General features: G+C 38.6%; 1 protein-coding gene across 5 annotated transcripts in view; it reads left to right on the forward strand.

Annotated features, from left to right (window-relative positions):
* OPA1 (OPA1, mitochondrial dynamin like GTPase) overlaps nucleotides 1-10,049 on the forward strand; it is a 53,161-nt gene extending 43,112 nt beyond the window's left edge. For 4 of the 5 annotated variants that reach the window (XM_027650555.1, XM_027650558.1, XM_027650557.1 and 1 more), the window contains 2 exons: nucleotides 7,547-7,624; nucleotides 8,103-10,049. In XM_027650555.1, the coding sequence (XP_027506356.1) occupies nucleotides 7,547-7,611 (65 nt within the window). In that variant the 3' untranslated portion in view covers nucleotides 7,612-7,624; nucleotides 8,103-10,049. Of the gene's footprint in view, nucleotides 1-5,737; nucleotides 5,786-7,546; nucleotides 7,625-8,102 lie in introns of those variants that run through there. The other variant, XM_027650556.1, reaches the window with a different exon arrangement.
* Nucleotides 10,050-19,097: the final 9,048 nt, after the last annotated feature.

A 19,097-nucleotide genomic window follows, 5' to 3' on the forward strand; every position in this document is an offset into this window, starting at 1 on the left:
TAGACAAGTGGGGCTGATGTGTAATAACCCATAGAAACATGTCTTGTATAAAGTCAGTAGTCTACATAGCTATCAGTTTTGCTTCAGCCCTGTATCTCAGTTCTCAAAGGCTCTGTCAGAGAAAGAAGGATTTTGTGTTTGCCAGCCTGAGGTGCCCCAGGGACTGCTGCAAGAAACACAGTCAGCTTCTGTTCTGTTCCACTGGGGGAGGTGGGAAACTTGTGGCCAAAAACATTTTGTTAATCTGCAGAGGTCTTGCTTGTGAATCTGAAGCAGCTATAGATCAAGACATTGATTCGTAATCTACAATTTCATCAGCACAATACTCAAGTCCCATTTCTGGAACTAAAAATCATTATTAATAATGCTAAAATAACATTCCAATTCTCAGTACCTTGTAAAAATAGCTGAGGTATTTTCAGACAAGCTCTCTTCTGCTGCTGCCTGGTTCTCTTTAGTCTAAAATAAAGGTAATACTGTTTTTATACAGGCAGCTTTGCTCAGGTATGCTATACAGGGATTAATAATTGATTTGATATTAAGACTTGCAACAAAAGTGACTTCAGCGATAGCAGTTGTGACTTGGGGGTTTTTTCTGTCTAAACTGGCTTCGTAATTTTATTATGTTTCTACAGCAGGCTAAATATACAATCTGGAGGCAATCTTTTCCTGTTTTGGAGGTGAATTTACCTATAACAGGGAAAAGGAAAATACATCTTTGTAGGAAACAGGTTCCTTGATGTTTTTTCCTGTTAAGGCCATGCAAAAGGAGATGTTCAACCAGGTCACCAGCAGGCAGTTGTTTATGAACTCATATCCATGAAATTGATATGTTGGCTGACCTTTGGAGATTTTAATAGTGATATTAAAATAATTCGTTTAACACCTTATCTTATTCTAGGGTTTAAAATAAATATTTCTGAGAGGACACTGAAATATTATCTTTGTCTATGTAATAATGAAAGCATCTCACATGTTGCACTTGGATAGTTAGAGCATCTCCTTGTCCTTCTCACTGTCTTTCTGCAGCTGATAACTGGAATACAGGTATCATAGATGTTCCCCAATTAAAATACTTTTTATCTCAGGATGGCAAAGAGATTTAGGGCAAGTAAAAAAGTTGTCAGTGAGTCTGGTGAATATAATGGTGGGATGGCTTTCTATGTCTGAAAGAGGAGGCCTGGTTTATAAATGTATTTACAGCAGTTTTTATATCATAATTATCCCATTCCAGTGAGTGTTCTTTGAAGTCAAACTTTATAGGGAGAACACAATTAAACTGAAGTCAGAATTTTTAAAAAGAACTCGAACTGGATGCAAATTCAAATCTGGATTGCAACACATAAGAAACATTTTGTAACAATACTGCAATGTAGCTACTACAATGTAGCATCAGTTAACACCTTCATTCACTATAACTAGTGGTAACTACAGAGCATGCTGGCTATTTTCTGCAAGCTTGCATTTTAAAGGCTATATATTCTTAATGATTCATGGATTTACTTCATGAACTATTATAAATTCCATTTAAACTTTTCAAGGTTCTGCAGTGCTTTTATTACACTAATGAGCTAATTGTTTAAGAATCATTCACATGATTCATTCTCCTGCCCAGCCTTTTTTAAAAAAAAACTTTTAGCTGCTGAAACTCTTGATGAACAATATTTATAGCAGTTTGACAACAGGATGAGGAACAGCGTTTGTCTTTGTAACAGCTTAAAGAAAAGGCCTTTCCAGCACCCAGCCATGCAGTTACAATCTTGACCTCTTTCTTGTGCTGGGAATATACATACGGCAGACAAGCAGCACCTCCCATGTGTTTTCTTGACCCTTTGACTGTCCATTCACTTCCCATCTGTTTTGCAGCCTTAAAGGAACAGAGGGGGCCCTCTACTTATAAATCTGTCTTTGCAGATGACAAATGATGTTCTGTCTCTTTAAGGGCAGCTTGGGTGGTTTTACCTTTTTTTTTTTTTTACACCCCCCCCCTTAAAATTTTAGCTTTCCCCTTGGTCTTATCCAGATGGAAGTATGGTATGTGAACAAGAGGAAACTGGCAAAAAATGTGATGGGTACTTCCAAAGGATTTTCTAAAACTGAGCAGGACATGACCTTGCAATGATCAGTGAATTATGGTAGTGTTTGCATGAGACATGAGTAAGCATGTTGATACATGTCTTATAACTGTGGGTGGAAAGTCTGCTTTCTGTGGCATTATTTGGAGTGGCTGTGAGAATGCTGTCTCATACTATTTCCACTAGAAGTAAAGCTTTCTCATTACCCGTGGAAAATCGAGGAATAAAAGGTGTTTCCTCCATCTCTTCTCCATCTGACTGTTCATAGGGATTGTATAGAATTATGAGGCTTGTGTCTTAGGTAGCCCTAAGCAAAAAATCAACTTTCAGTAGAAAACTTTGGATTGACATCTCTAGTTCTTAATGGTGTGCTTCTGGGCATTCTGATGAATTCTGACTGACTGGGCTTTCCTTTTTATTAGAGGAAAGATGATGCATTCACAGCGTTAAATTCAACATTTCTGCCTCTACGGTTAATTAACCATAACACAGAAGTGGCACAGCAAGCAGTGAGAATGTTTGTAGGCAAGGAAGGGATTAAGAAAGGAAGGAAGATTAAAAAAAAAAAAAAAGGAAGGGAGAGAACTGAAGTCTAAACACAATCAAGAGCCAAAGGAGTAACGAGCATGAGCTTTCAAATATCAAAGTTGTGTAAACATTTGTTGGAGGTAGACATCACTTCAGTGTAGAACAGGAGGATTTATAATAAGGTATTAACACTTTTTTTTTTTGTGGTTATTTAATGCTGTAGGTTTCATCAAAGTACAAAATAATGATGAATCTGTGTCCAGAAAGATTTTACAGGTTTTTTTGATGCTGCAACTGAAATTTGATGTCATATGGGCAAATTTGTAAATGGGAATGGAAAGCTTTTTAATTTGCCCAAAGTACTTGTGCAGTTTTCTACCTGTTCTGGTGTAGACAGACATGAACATCTTTAAAATTCTGTACTAGAGCTATTGATTTTATACAGGTAAATATGCATTTGAATGTCTCAAACTTCATTTATCTTCAGAACCATAAGCAAGAGGTTTTGTGGGCAAAGGCCACATCTTTTATTAAACCAATTAATGCAGTTGGAAAGTATCCAGAAAACTTTTTTTCTGGCTACTTTGAGTATATTTGCAATAAATCAGTAATGTACTTAGCTTTTGTGTTTAATATTATTTTGAGATTATTTGGCCTTACCTCAGGAGATGCACTTAATAACTTGCTTCATTTTAGCACTGTTCATAAGCTCAGGCATGTAAGGCAGCAACCAGAAAACAAGCACTCCTTCTAAGACTGAATATTTCAGGGGTTCCGCTTTTGACCAGCTTATGATATTAGGAAAACCAAACTTTATCTGTGCCTGTGTCTTTATGTGTTCACAGTGTATCCAAATCCTCATTACAGATCAATTAGTCTGGTTTTGAGCCTTTTAGATTTAAGATCACAGGATTAATGAAAAGAAAATGAGCGGGTAGCAATAACATTTCATATGGAGATCAGGAGAGACTGAACATGAATGAGGATCTCAAGATATCTGAATAAAGAATTTCCTCATTCTGTCAGTGAAGTTTTATGGGATATAGAGGGAGGATTACGGGAATATTCATGACCAGATCAAGAGGCATAGTGAGTTGATGTATGAACAGCTTATCTTTTAGGTAAACATGGGGTAAATGGGAAATAGAATAGCCATTCATGGCCTCTAGGCCTGTGAATTTTGCTGTTCTAAGATGGACACAAGGGTTTAGTTACAGTTATTCTTCACTGATTTAATTTGATTTTTGATCAGTGTTTAACAGGTGCTGGAAGAATTGCATATTTGTAACTTCAGATCTGCATTAGCACTACTAAAGTGCACATCATCTTTCTAGAATCCAGCGTAAGCAATACTGTATATTTAAATTTCTGCACTACAGTGTAATAAGAGTGTAGTGCTTTAATAGCCTTCTGTGACATGGAAGCATTGTATAACAGTGCTGGGGTAGTTCAACCTGTTACAAAAGTAATTTGCTAGCAAGCTGAATGCTTTTAATCTGTGGGTTGCTTGTACATGGAAAAACACAGTATCACAAAACCTAGAAAGTGCAACAGGTCACTTTTTGTTTATCCCTTAATTTACTTGTGCAATAAGTATTCTTATCTGAAACCCAAAGGATTTTCTGGGTTTGCCATGTTGATAAACCTTCCTCAAAACAGAATGTACTGTAATTTACAAGTGTAAGTCAGTGTTTTGATCTAAGTATCAGTCAAAACCCTGCTAATGTGAGTACAGAGCTTTTCATTTCAGAGAGCCAAAAACTTTCTTAAAGATGGGTAATATCTCTCTTAATTTTAAGAATTAATTGTTGTTCCACATGCAACATCACATGGTGCTGGTGAAACTGTAGGTGATTATCCCAGAATTGCAGACCCTGCACTTGCACTCATTAGAAAAGTTCTGTCTGAGCACTTATATTTACGAGTTTATTAAGATTAGTGTTGTGTAAATGCATAACTCTGCCATTAGCCTATTTAAAAAGTAAACCAATTCATCAGACCGCTGCTCTGTGCTGCAGAATGGATTTGTGGGAAAGTATTATAGGTTGGCTGGGGTCTGCTGCTGCAAAGGGCTTTACTGCAGCTAAAAATACAGGGCATAGGATGAATAATTGCAGCTATTTGGCAGTCATTGTAACTGTTCTTTTTAAGAATAGCCAGCATGTTATTTCAAAGTATTAAATTACCTCAAGACCTCGTAATTATTACAGTTAAGTAATCATTTCAATTCAGTCCAAGTATAAAAACTAATAAAGTGCTCATAATATGAAGTCAATTTTAGTATGTCTGTTCTCTGAGCAAACACAGCTGATTCAGTATATTCTGGTGGAGTATGTATTTGCTATCCTGTTATTTTAATATACCATAATCAGAAAATTAAAATAGATTTGTTGGCACAAACCTTTTTTTAAGGGTGAAATAATAATTACAGGTTTTTGCTGATGCTATTAATTTTCAGGACTGGAATATTTCATTAACAAGAGGTTGAGGAAGAAAAATATTTGCATTTAATACTGCTAAATCTGCCTGCTTTCACTGGGTCTAATGGCTTGATCAATACAAAGAACACACTTGGGAAAGCATGTAGCAATCGGGGGGGGAAAAAGCATCGCAGAAAGCTACTGAAAGCACAACATGAAGACATCTTCTGAGTTGTGAGATCTGATCTCAGATTTTATCACTGGCACCTGCTGTTCATTTTGGAGACCAAGGTTCAGGATTAGTAATTTCCAAAACCAGAATCATAGAATGGTTTGGGTTGGAAGGGACCATAAATATCATCTCATTCCAACACCCCTGCCATGGGCAAACACACCTTCCGCTAGACTAGGTTGCTCAAAGCCTCGTCTGTCCAGGTGTGGTGAACAAATATGTTAATTCTGTCCAAAATAATATGAAATTATTTCAAGGGCTAACTTTGTAAACATTCATAGAGCAGCAGTATTGGAAGCAAGCTAAGTATTTGCCTAAATAAATGCCATAGGAATAACATTTTCATTACACGAGAGTTTTATATACTGAGATGGAAACAAGGCATATTTTTTTTTTCATTTAAAAAGGTAGTAATTGGAACAGTTTGAATGTGCTTAATGAGGAGAAGTGATCATGGATCTACCTTTTTTTTTCATTGACAGCTTTCATAGATTCTGCTGAACTGAATCAGAATTTTTTTTTTTAACCTGGTAAAAATCAGCTACTGTTGTTTCTTAACTTCCAAGGTACAGCTTTTGCCCTCACACTGACTGTAATCTTCATTTAATATCAAAGTACTTTAAAAAAAATCAGCTGAAATCCAAGAAGGTTCTTAGGTGTTTTGTTTAGAGCCTAGAGTGTGATTCAGCTTCACTGTACTTCTGTGTTTGTAGATGAGCACTACTGGGGAAGGGCATACTGAAGTGCTGAAAGTCTCAGTGACTTGCCCTTCGTCACCTAAGAATTACAAGATAAAGATAGAACTTTGAGGTTACTTCATCCTCATTCAGGCTATTTTCCATATTTTTTAAATGCTAACTAAAATTCTTTATTTCTGTTAGAAAAGGACTGCAGGTGTTTTTTGAGTTGTTGTTATTGTTATTGTTATTACTCTAAAATGCGTTTTATGTCTGCGGGGTTGTCATTTTGTTCAATTAAACTTTTGTTTCCCATACCTACATTAAAATGTTCTCTTTGGAGATATCTCTTTTTTCCCTCTCATTCTTATGTATCCCATTTAAAGCAGATTGTTTTATTTTTCTTTCTGTTTTGCTGTTACTTCAGCTCAGCAAAGCAAGTTGAAAACATATGGAATTGCTAAAGAGAAGAAAACATTAATAAAAATTTTTTTAAAAAAGCTCAAACCCTGTATCTTATACAAGGGAACATACGGCTTTAATCCAATAGTATTTTTAGCTTGGAAAAAAAATATTTGTCTGTGTTTATGCTCATCTAACTTATTTTTGTCTGTCCTACTGCTCTCCCCCTGTTCCTTCATATTTCTGAAGTGTGTGTTTTTCATGGCTATAATCACACACAGAAGGAGCTTCAAATGAGGATGTGGTGAGAGAGAAGCAGGAAATCTCACAGGCTTTGGACTCCAGCTATGTTCTAAATCTTGCTTCATAAGCAATTTAATAAATCAAATAGGTTGTATGATGACAAGTGTTGTATGAAATAGAGAAAAGAGTGGAAAAATGCCTAAGCCCCTGGATTTTTCCCCATCAATGTTGCCTTTTCATTCTTAGTAACTATTTGTAGTTGTGGTCAAATCGTGTTTTTGCAGAGAAATAAACTCCCAGCTTTAGTTTTTATATAAAATGAGATTCCACCCACATCATCTGGTTACTACTGAAATGCAAGGAAATAAAGTGCAGGTTTTAAACATTCTTAGCATTGTGCATTCCCTTTTGAGGAGATGTCTTGAATACTGACATGTGGTTCCCTGAAATTCTCCGTGGTGGAAGGGCACCAGCTTTCAACTCTATTTAGAATGATTAGTGGTATTTGTTACACTTGCTGTGGGGAGTAAGGATATTTGGTTGAAGAAGAAAGGGGTTAGTGGGCACTGTTTAAAACCTAACAACTCCCTGCATGTAGCAGGTGTACAGTAGTTCTTCTGTGCATGATCTGATGGAAATTTCAGGGTTTTGAAATACAATGTTTCTAGTACTGGATTCATTCAGTAAATTTTTTAATTATTAAGTTAGCATGATAATCATAAAATATGTTTGTAGGAGTTCTTCAAATGGGACAGGGTTGCATTTTTCTGATGTAGAAAAATGTTGTAAATCTTCATAGTTAAGAAAATGCATAGAGTAATATTGATGACAGCATTAATTCTTGCTCATGTTTGCATGTTTGGTTTTTGTGTGTTTGGTTGTTTGTGGTTTTTTGGTTTTTTTTGTACCTGTCCCCAGGTACTTAATAGTAATAGGTATTTGAATGGTGATCTTTTTTGATTCCTCCAGAAAAAGTTCGGGAAATCCAGGAGAAACTTGAAGCCTTCATAGAAGCCCTCCATCAAGAAAAATAGATTGTTCAAACTGGTAATTATGTTTAGATCATAAAAACATTGCTACAGTTATCTCATTCTTCTGTATAAAATTATTATCCATCTCTTTTAAATGCACGTTTTCATACAGAGTTTGTGTAAATTCCAGTGTGTTTTATTCCATTGCCTGGCTGGTTGCTGCTTCTTGCTTTTAAACTGCAGAACTATACTTTCAGCTTTTACACTACAAGCAGATATGAAACTTAGTAGAAATACAATTACTGGCTAGTTATTTAGATATTGTGAAATGTTGATTATTCTCAGTTCATTATTTTTATCTGTCTTAAGGGAACACTTTCTATGAAGGCATTTTGGTTCTTTGGTTTTGCTTAAAGACACTGTATATTGTTAGCAAAACTATGTGCATGCAGGTAATTTCCAAATTTCTTCTATATTAGTTCTCAAAACCATAAGCCCAAGTGCTGTCATGCATTTGTACATATTTTAAAATAATCACCTTTCTCTTTCAACAGAACTTTACACAAGAATACAGCCTTCTCCAGGATCTCTTGTGCAGCCTCTCCTTGCACAAAGACTGAATTGAAATGGCTTTTGTGTCCCATTCTCTTTCCTGTCTTTTGGGGAGCATCCTAAAACATTGGAGGAGAAAGAAAATAATGTCTCATGGGGTTGAGAAGTTCAGATAAAATCCACCTGCCCATTTAATTTTTGAGGCTACATGCACAGAAGAATCTGACTTGTGTGTCAATGACATAGCTTGGGATCTTGCTGAAGTTGTACATTTAAGGTGTTTTTTTCCTGAAAGGGAAAAAAGCTTTTATTTTTGGTATCTGTCGTGTATGGTAGAGCTGGATCAGATTCATGAGATGATTTTATCTGTTGTCATTTTCTTGCCTGCAAATGATCCTGGGAGTTTGACATAACATTTTAGGATTTGTACGTACATTAAAATGCCCTTCTAAATAATGCCATTTGTATTTGTTATGCTCTGTGTTGAAGCATTTGCTGATCACTGTGGTACAGGTTTAAAAGCATGGTTTTGAGATCTCGAGAGGAAGTTGTGGATTTTGTTAAACTCCTAAACTATTGAGAGATGTCATCCAAACAATTCTTGCAATGCTTTCAAGTGAAAGTACAGACTGCTATTCAGTGACATCTTAAAAGGTTTAGGCTCAGGAAATAATGTCAACAACTGCTCCTTCTACCTGTTCTTTCCTAATATATGTTGTTACTCTTGAATCACAGCCAATTACATTTCATTTCTGGGATTGCACAGACTCAGATTTCCTTGTTAACTCCTCCCTTCACCATAGGTGCAGAGTAACCTGATCGAGTACGTGTGAAATGTAGAAAGATAGAATGTACAATTCCAACTTTTCTGTCTTCCTAACTTAAAAAAAGGAAAAGTGTCATTAATTTCATTTTTTTAATAGCTACTCTAAGACCAAAATCACTTCTATAAGAATGTTATGCACAAGGTCCTCCCGCACCACTTGATGTCTATCATTCAGCGTAGTAAAATTAGTAAGGAATCTTTCTTCCACTGCCTTTCAGTTTTGCCATAGAAATATCACTTCTGGCAAATGTTAGCATGATATAAGCTCTCTAACATAGGTGCCTGGTGGTTAATCACCACCGTATTTTTCTGCCCACAGTTTGCCACAAATGATCTGGATACACCTCTGAATATTTGTGTGGAGGAAGGTGCTAGTCCTGGAACAGTTTGTTTTGCAGTTGTCTGATAAAGCACTGAAAAACTGACCTAGATTTATTTTTCCCTTTTGAAAAGGCGATTGATTTTGATGTGTGGAAATTAAAAGAAAAAAATCTGAATTTTTTCCAAAAGGTATTGTTTTGGTTTACTCTCAGAGGAAATAGAAGGTTTGCTAAGATGTTCCCCAAATATTTGGACATCCATGTGGACAAAAAGCTAACATAGAGGTATTTGTAAAATGATGTTGAAAGGTTAAATATTTCAGGGTGATCTAACTGAATGTTTTGAGATTCTTTTTTTTAAATTAATTCCTGAAAATGAGTGTTTGAGAACAGAAAAATTGAAAAAATTGGCATGTCATCATCATTCTCTGAAGATAACTTCAGAAATGTAAGTTTGCACAATTTTGAAGGCAGACACCTTAGTGTATATCAAATGAAAGAAGTCTGTACTTTGTAAAAAAAAAAACAAGCAAAACAAAGAAAAATCTTTTGCATTTATCTAGAGATCACTGTTTAAAACTTCTGTGTAATATAAATGTTGCAAAATGTTGCATCCAGTGGCCCTGTGTTCATCTCTTCTAGTGTGTTCCTAAGGTTTTAGTTCTGACTTCCCTGTGCTGCTCATCTAAGACTTAGCATGATGTATTCCATGGAAACTAGATATTTATTGAATAAAAATGTAACTGAAGGAATAATAAAAGGTGGGGTTTGAACGTGGTGCTGTTGCACCTAATTGAGAAGTCGCTTTGACCTCCTTTTTCTCATTTGTTAAGTTGTGAACAAGTACACTGCTAATGACAGCAAAATGTCCGATTCGGAAGTGCCATGTTGGCACCAAATCAGGGGTAACTGTACCAGGTGTGCTCTTTTACTGTATAAATTAATGTACCATCTACATAATACATTTAGACAAAGATGTCATGAAAAACCAAGGCACTGAAAGCTCCTCTCTGGAAGTTTGAATCATGAACTGATATCCGGCATGTAAATGAAGACTGTTACGGGGTGTTAGTTTCAGGTGCATTTAAAATAAACATGCTGGCTGGGACAATGGGTTTGAGAGTTAAAGAGCAGTCAGCTTACCAACCCATGAATTCATGTTTCATAAAGGACTATCTCTTCCAAACTGCTGGAAAATAGTAGATTGCACAACAAAAGCCTCTTTAGATCTAGATATTATTTTAATATAGAAATCATAACTGGAGACCATTTTCACTTCTATTTCAAGCAACTGCCTTCTTTTTGCCAGCCTCATGAAATCAGTATTAAGGTAACAGTATGCCCAGTATATTTAGGAATATTTGAAGCAGTATTTTGCCTCATGTCCACAAGCCAATTGCCTGTGGCTTTTGATGTTTAGAGATGGAACATTCATTGCACCCTTCCTTACAATGCATCTGTTCTGGTTCATGTGAAAATCAACATCCTTTTTTGTGTTGCTGCCTGACAGGATGCTACAATACTATTAGCATTTGCAAAGAGTTTGCTCCATCTAATAGTTCAACCCCCAGATCACAGGCTGCTCAGTTTGTGTTTCTCTATTATGTGAAAGACACAAAGAAGCTGAAGGCTGGCAAAGGCCTGTCAAATCTTGTAATGTAGCGAGCGACCCCAGAGCTTCATTCTGCTTTATATCATCCCTTGTTCCCCATCCCACCCCTTTCCTTGAATGGGCTCTGAGGTAGGTAAATGAATTCAGTGGTATGGTAGGCGGACGATTCCTTTCTGACCTTGTTCCTGTACCGTTTGTTTCCAGGCTTGTTGGAGGGAAAAGGACATATCTGAACCTTTTGTTTCAAATAATTTTCTTGCAGGTTGGGGAGTTAATGCAGACCTTGTCTGAGCTCACCCAAGCGGAAAGTGTTCTGGGTACAAGTCATGACACACTTGGTCCCTTGGAATTGCCAGATTAAAGGAGAAAGCAGTGAATTGGAATTCTTCCATATTTGGCATTGCTTAAACACCTGGACACCTTTTTTTCCCCTCAGTGTGCACGTGTTTATGTCCTCTGTCATGCCTTGAAACATCTGTCTTAAGAGCAGACAAGAAGCAAAGAATGACCTTTGAACAGCCCAGTGTTATGTGTTTTACTTGGGAAGAAGTTGAGGCTAAGGCAAGAGCTGAGTACAGCATACACTAAACAACAGTGGGTTGCAAAAGAGTATTTCTGATCAATCTCTGAAATTGGCACAGAGTCATGTTTGATTGTTTAGAGATTGATCTTGGATGATAAGGAAGGCAATGATTTCCTGCATGCCAGGACTGAATCTTATGAGCAATAAGACCTTTCACACCAGAGCTGCCTGAGCTCTGCATCCTTGAAGATACTTTTGTAGAAGGAAGGCTAGAGGAATGTGACCAGTAGCAAAACATGAGGTGGAAATACCACTCTAGCTGTCCTGCATAGTCATAAATTTGCACTCTGCACTGTCAATGCCATGATGTTTGGAGGGTCTTTCATATCTCCCAAGGAATGGATTCCTAAGGTCTCAAATCATAGAATCATAGAATATGCTGAGTTGGAAGGGATCCTCAAGAATCATCAAGGTTCAACTCCTGGCCCAGTAAAAATACTGCTTTCTCCAACTCTTAAATTGTACATAGTAAGTTTACAGTATGTGTATTATCTGAAGTGTTCAGTTCCATTTAACAGTCTCCACCTGCTTAGCCCAGTAGAAACCTAATGAGAGGCCTGTTTGTCATTTGAGCCCATCACTTTGTCTTGCATGGATCCTTTACTGAAGGCCTCCACAAGCCAAAGCAGGCACTGGGACAAATCTGCAAGAACACCAGGCCTCAGAGTTGTTATGAAAGACACAGACGTAAAGGGATGAAGGAGGATGGTCATACCTGTGTTTGCCTTAAAAAATGGAGATACCAATTATTTTATGTTGGTAGACTGTACCTTGACTGTGCAAACATAAGGGATATTATCTATCACATCTATGCCTATGGGTATTAACGTATTTTCTTCATGCACTTATAGAACTATATAATAATGACATGTTATGGAATAAGTAGTATTAAGCTTGAAAAGCAAACTTCCACATCTTGTACTGATTCAGGGCATCCCCAAAGCAAACTCTGCTCATGCTTCATTTGTGATTCCTCTGTGGAATATGTTTGTATGTCTCAGATGGACAATGAGTTTATCTAACAGTTGAAATATCAAACCCTCCTAAATTGAAAGCTGTTTGCATGTGCAAACTATTTCGTAATTTAGGACTCATTACAGACTAAATGTTTCATCCAAATGGAATAGCTTCCCTGTCCCACCTCATGGATTTCTTGCTAAAACACTTTATACTTCTGCAAGATTCCAGTACTGCTGATATGTAGCTTTGTGAGAGGCCTTGCCTACTGTCTCAAGCAAGACCAGCAGAAATATTAACTATATAAGGCCCTTTGAAAAATATATATAAATAACTACAAATTTTTAAAATCCTCCACCAATAACCAGGCAGGTAATGATACCCCTTTTGATTTTGTTGTGTAGTACCTCTGCTCTCACCAGTGGTCAGAAGATTAGTTTTTATCTGGGCTTTTTTCTGGAAGCTCTGATCAATTAGATCTTTTTCCAAGAAAGCATTTTTTTAAAGCTATTAAATGTTTCTTTCATGACTCAAGATTCATTGTCACTGGATACTATTGCTATAAGGAAAATAAGAGTTTTTAAAAAGTCCTTTTTCCCTCCTGTCTGTCTTTGCATAGTCCATCCCTTCAGATGGAGGAGATAATGCATCCCTTTTCAGAAATAAAGACAATTTTCCATTGCCTGGTGCCTGAAAATTGGAATTCCACAAAGCTTATGGAAGTACAGCCAGCCATAGGTTATCTGGTGAAGGTTTTTTCCTGGATCCTGCTTTGTTGCATGTTTTGGCATACCCCGTTTGCTTTCCCTGCCAGTACAGGGACCTCCTCACCGACCTCCTCTGCCCTATGGGCACGCAAATTATGCCCAAACCAGGTGACATTCTTAGGCCTGTGAGGTGCTGAAGGTCAGATCAGATGCTTACAATAATCTGGCTTGAAAGTATATGGTAAAATTGCCACTACTGCTCATGTCTCTTCTCAGTTTTGTTTCTGCTGTCTTGGTTTTATCTACAAGCATGCATCACATTTGATAAATATACCAGTATCTCATCATGTATATTATGTATGCACATCTGTGCAGGAAAAAAAAATGTGCTGACTGCCTCAGAAATTGTGACTTGCTGACTGATCTGTGGATAGCCCAAAACAGAATTTGTCTAATCTAGTCTGAAAGACAAATGCCATTACTAGGTGAGTAACAGAGAAGAAACATCGGAGAGTGGTTCATGGCAAAAGGCTGTTTTTGTGTGGAAACAACGGAATATTATACCACTTGCTGAAGTTTAGAGCAACTCCCAGATCCTCAATGAAATCAAGCTCTGTGATGAAAAGGCCTGCAGCCTGTTGGGCCAAGAGTTGGGGATTAGGAGAATATTCATGACTCCTGAGAATCAGCAGGTGAGACCTAATGCACACATTTGCCCCCCACCCCTTTCCCCAGCTCATCCTTTTGGTAAACAGTACATAAAGGCTGGGTTCCCAGAGTGAGTGAACTCAGTTCCTGATCCTCTTTTTTCCCCCCTCCATTCTTTATAAAAAAGATTGCAGTGATTTTGACACTTGTCCCAAGCAGAAGCACGGAATCTCCTTTTCATTTCTAAAAAGTAACTGTGTGGCCAAACCAGAAGTCTTGTGACATTACTTAAGAAAGCAGAATGGTATCTTAGCATCCAAGGCCTCTTTTAGAACTTAATGAAAAGCCTTTCTGAGAGCTTAGATAAGCTGGAGAGGAATCTTTGTGACATATGTGCATTGTCTTAGAAAAGCATGGGTTGAAGCCAACTGGTGGGCCTCTGCCTTTAATATACTTGGTGTTTGTCATGCCAGTTTTGGTGTGCTTGCTAGTCAGTAAACACCCAGCATGTACAGTCCATACAGTTGGAAGCAGTTTCAGTATGTGATTGATGCAGGACACTGTTACAGACCAGTGAGCAGCAGGGGATGCTCTGTGAAAGGGAGATTCCTTGGGCAAGATGGGGAAAAGTATTTTGCCAGCTTTTCCCCAGCAGCACAAAGGCACAGTCTATAGCACATTTCACCAATCAAGCTTTTGCAAAATTGTCTCATTGTGGTGTGGGCAAAGAGGGATTCTTATGAATGCTGATTCTGTCCTGATTTTAACAGATTTTACCTGCAGGAATGAAGTTGCATGTTCAGCCTGGTGGGTTAGGGATGATTGTCAGCTCTTTAGCTGAAGCCTTAGTGTTGTCATTCCTTTGAAGCCTGAAACAATGCCTGCAGTAAACAGAGGAGACTATACTTGATCTTTGCTATAACTCAGTGTTGTTGCATGCTTTTCTCTGCAGAAATGTGACAGTTCTGTTTGCTCTGTCCCCTGATGTAGCACAAACTCGTTTTATTGTCTTGTGACTTTCCTGTAAACGGATTGCGGCTGTAGGTCAGTGACACAGTGATTTGGCAGCCGGAGGTGTCACACTAAATGCAAGGGAAAGATATTTAAGCTGCTGTCAGCCTCAAGTCTGTGCCATTTACCCAGGACTGGGTGCAATTGGAGTACTAATCCTCCCTGCTCAGGTGTGTGGCAAGAGCAGGAATTTTCCCAGGTTCCTCAGCCTTCCCAGGAGGGATTTCCAGCTCAAACCTGGCTGTGCTGAGGCAGGTAACTGAACAGAACTATGGTTTGGTACAAATGTACCATCCTGCCAACATTTGCTGTAACCTAATCCTTTCAGAACATCTGTCAATGAAGCCGCAGTGAACATTCTGCATTAAGGCAAAGGTAACTTCTTTTTTAGGTTTTCAGTCTTTCCAGGAAGGATGTTTACAGTATTTTAAATCTCTCATGGAATTTCAGTCTGCAAGAGTTGTAGTGCCTGGCTCTGACAAAACTGTTTTTGCACTTTGTTTCAAAGTGTCTCAGCATAAGGATGCTGTTTGTTGTATCCCGGTGACAGCATCAAAACAAGACTCCAACAGTTTTCTTGTTAATCTGAATGTATATTAATAGCACTTAGTTCTGTGGCTGGAATTTGGTCCCCAGCAATTGAAACTAAACTGCTGTCTGCTCAATATAGTTTTTCTAGTAACTGATGCATCTAAGTCAATAAACTGACAGACGTTGCTCGTTTTACTACTTGGCAAATATTGAACTAAAGTCTTCAGCACTGTAACACTGTTGACAGTTGCAGGATAAAGGCATTGTCCCCTTTTGTTACCATGAAGTGCATCTTCACGTCCAATTCTGGCATAACACACTTGGTAAACAACAAGGGATGTTGTGCTCTGGAGTCCCAAGTGTTTGCTCTGACAATATAAACTTACTGCCTGCTCTCTGAAACCAAACATCTGTCTCTGCCATGGTTACTTCAAACTGACATTGAAACAAGCCATTCTCTTCCTGAAAACACTGGAGGGCGACAGCATGGCTGCTGTTGAAGGAGCTCCTTTCTCTTCTTGGAAACTATCTGTACCACCCTCCTTTATTTTGTTGCAGGTCTATATTGAGGAGCCCAGACTAGGTTTCAAGAGTCTAAAAGTGAAGAATAATACTTGACATAAAAAAATCACTGTGGATTGATACAGTTAACACTAGTGCCACTGGAAAGGAAATGCTATATTGCAAGTCCACTGTCAGTTCTTTCTTTTCCATGGCACCATGTTGGAAGAGACAAAACAAAAATGCTGCTGAAAAAATTCCATCACATGCATCCTGTTACCTGAGCAGAGCACTGCTAGTTGCCTCTTCCTTGTCCTCTCCAAAACTAAACGTCCCCATGACTACCGTGAAGGTCCAGGATCATTTGTGTCCCAGCATCCATACCTTAAATCCCTTCTGCTTTGCTAGCATCTCTGGCTCACTTGTTTGCTAATGTGAATCATCCCTCTGGATCTGACTGGAGTGATTCAGTTGTGTGCAATTCAGTGGGGACATGCCCCAGAAGAATGGGTGTCATTCACAGTGATTTTGTTCCCTGCTACCTTTGGTCTTTGTTTACTACAGCTTTGTTATTTATTTCATATTTAGGTCAAGGATGAAGATTAAAGCAGATCTGCCCTTCCTTTGCTTCACATCTTCACTTTTACCTAGTTTGTTTTGCATATGAAGTGTTTGGAATCTTTATTTAGGACAGTTTGCAAGCTATAATGGTAAAGAATGTAAATCACAACGAATCTGTTTGAAAAGCGTCTAGCTGCACATCTGCAGTTACAATATTACATATGAAACACTATCCCAAACACTGATCAGAGGTGAACCTGCATGAAAGAGAGCATTTGCAGACAGCTGGACCCTGCTGCTCTAGACTGGTGCCCAACAGCTTGCAGGGTTGGTCCCCTCCAGAGAAATATTAAAAATTAATCCGCAGCTTTTTATATCCTTGATGGACACACAGATAGGTACAGCACATGCTGTTTATTGCCTTTTCGGGTTGAACTACTGGTGCTTCCTCTTCCTTTGTGTCTCAGAAAAAAACAACAGCTTCACCTTTGAGGTTAGTGCAGTCACACCCTAAAAAGATGTCTAAGGTCATAGGAAAAGAAAGAGGCCAGCGTGGATTTCACTGCCAGGTGCTGAGATGGGACAAGCCCATGATCTACTACTCCCATTTTGCCATGTTGCAGACTTGTCTTGGGTAACTCAGAGATGAAGAGATTGGGAGATGGGATTGCAATTGTGTTCCCAGGAAAAAGGGAGAGGCAAAGCTGCACGCTTCAGGAAAATGCCATCGTAATTCTTCCTATATTAGTTCAGAGGGGCTCGTTGATCATGAGGCTGAAAGCTTTTGTGGCTGATGTCAAGTGACTGCTTTTGGGGATGATTCACCTATTGTCTATAAGGTTCTTTTTACAAAAAAGCAGCTGGTGAAGCCTCTATTTCCCCTAAACAAAACTGTCTTGAACTTCCAGGGGAGAACAAGGCTTTCACTGTGCTGGACTTGACTGAAATCTCAGCCGAGAGGGAGAAGTCAGACCTGTTTCTTGCTTTTGCAAAAGCAAGCACTTTTTTTTTCCTTTTTCAGCCATAACTTTGAAGTGGACAAAGAAAGTCAGCAACCATCAGCTCTGTGAGAGAGATGAGCCTGTCCATCCCATAGAGCTGCAATATTTTTGTGTCCACCTGCAAACGTGGATGACAGAAGTGGCTCCTGTTCTGGCCAAGCCAGCCAAAGCTGTGTGCAGCAGAAGCTGATTTCCCAACTGCTACCCAGTTCTAGTGTCTGGGTTTTTCACATGTTTAAAGTTCATTTTTGTACAATAAACTCAGCTCATGTGATTTTTGCTTTTAGATTACATACATCCATATGCCCTCTGTGCTAGGAATGGGACTTGCAACTAACTTGCAGGTCCTGCCTTCCCTTCTGAAGGAAGCAGTTCCCAGAAAGACTCAGCCAGAGCCTGCAGGCTATTTAGGTGAAGGAATTAGAGGGAGAAAGGACAGTCTGGTGCTTCAGTAAAGACAGCAGTGAGTTCCTGTGAGTAGGGGAATGGCAGCCTTCTGATGAACAAGTTGGGCTCTGTGTGAGGCCACATCTTCCAGCTTCCCTTCCAGCAGGAGCTCACCAGGCCAAACACAGCCAGCAGCAGCCCTCCTCTCTGCTGAGGCTTTGGAGTAGGACATACCCCACGGTAACAAAATGCCATTCCTGCACAGATTGTTATTTAAAGGTTTGGTGTGTGGACACCTTAGAAACTGCCTATTTGTGTATGATAGCCTGGGAGTACCCATATGGACTAGTGTCAGTGCATTAGCTCTGGTCCTTCAGAAACTGTTGTCTTCAAATGTATTCTTCAAAATAATCCAAAACTGTATCTTAACCATAAAAAGGCCCATTTTTATTCAAGAAAATATTTGAGAACTGGACTTCTAATAAATCTGACATGCAGTTCCAAGTAAAGAGGCTCCAGAGATTCTCAGCATTTTCATTCTATATTCAACAGCAACAAAGAAATCATCTGGAATCAGCCAACAAGCAGAAGAAATTTTATCATGAACAGTTATATGTTGGTAATTGTTCTTTCAGCCACTGATAATCAGAAATGTATAATGACAAGGAACCAAGCAGTCTTTATGTAGCTTACATCAACTCCACCTCAGACAAAGTGGAAATGGGTGTTAAGCCATATTCAGAATGTATAGTAAGCATTCAGCTTGGAACTGTTGGCTGCACTAGTTTTTACCTGCACAGTTAATTTTAGGATGAAAAGGATTCTTCGGTAAGACCTAGAAATCCCTGAATAAGACCTTTTTGCTATCAAAAATGTTAATTCATGAACCTCTAAAATGTATAGTTTTCCCGGAATTTGTCAGGTTCATTGGGCCTGATAATTTTAGGATAAATGCTAATGTGAAAATTGTTTTCTGCTTTAATGAAAGACTCACCAAACAAAGGCTTCAGTGTGATCTGAACTAGGTATTTCCTGGAGTTTACCAACACCTGATCCTAGACATTATCAGAAACAGTGCTCAAACTCAGCAAAGTAAAACCACAGCTCCTTTCCAACAGCCAGGGAGAAACAGGTTTGCATGGAGAAGAGGAGCTGCCTTGGGCAGACAGACCTGCAGAGAGAAGAGAATGGGCATGGTATGCCACACTGCACACTCACATAGGGCTATTCTGGACTCGACAAAGCCCTGGAAGAAACTATTGTGTTTTAATTGTGCAAACCCACGTGGCTGACAAGAAATACAAGGGTGGCTTTTTTGCTTGTTAGAATTCTAAAAGCAGTGCTTTCATATA

The sequence above is a fragment of the Corapipo altera genome, unplaced genomic scaffold (genome assembly GCF_003945725.1).
Source record: "Corapipo altera isolate COAL_440 unplaced genomic scaffold, ASM394572v1 54, whole genome shotgun sequence".
NCBI classification, from domain to species: Eukaryota; Metazoa; Chordata; class Aves; order Passeriformes; family Pipridae; genus Corapipo; species Corapipo altera.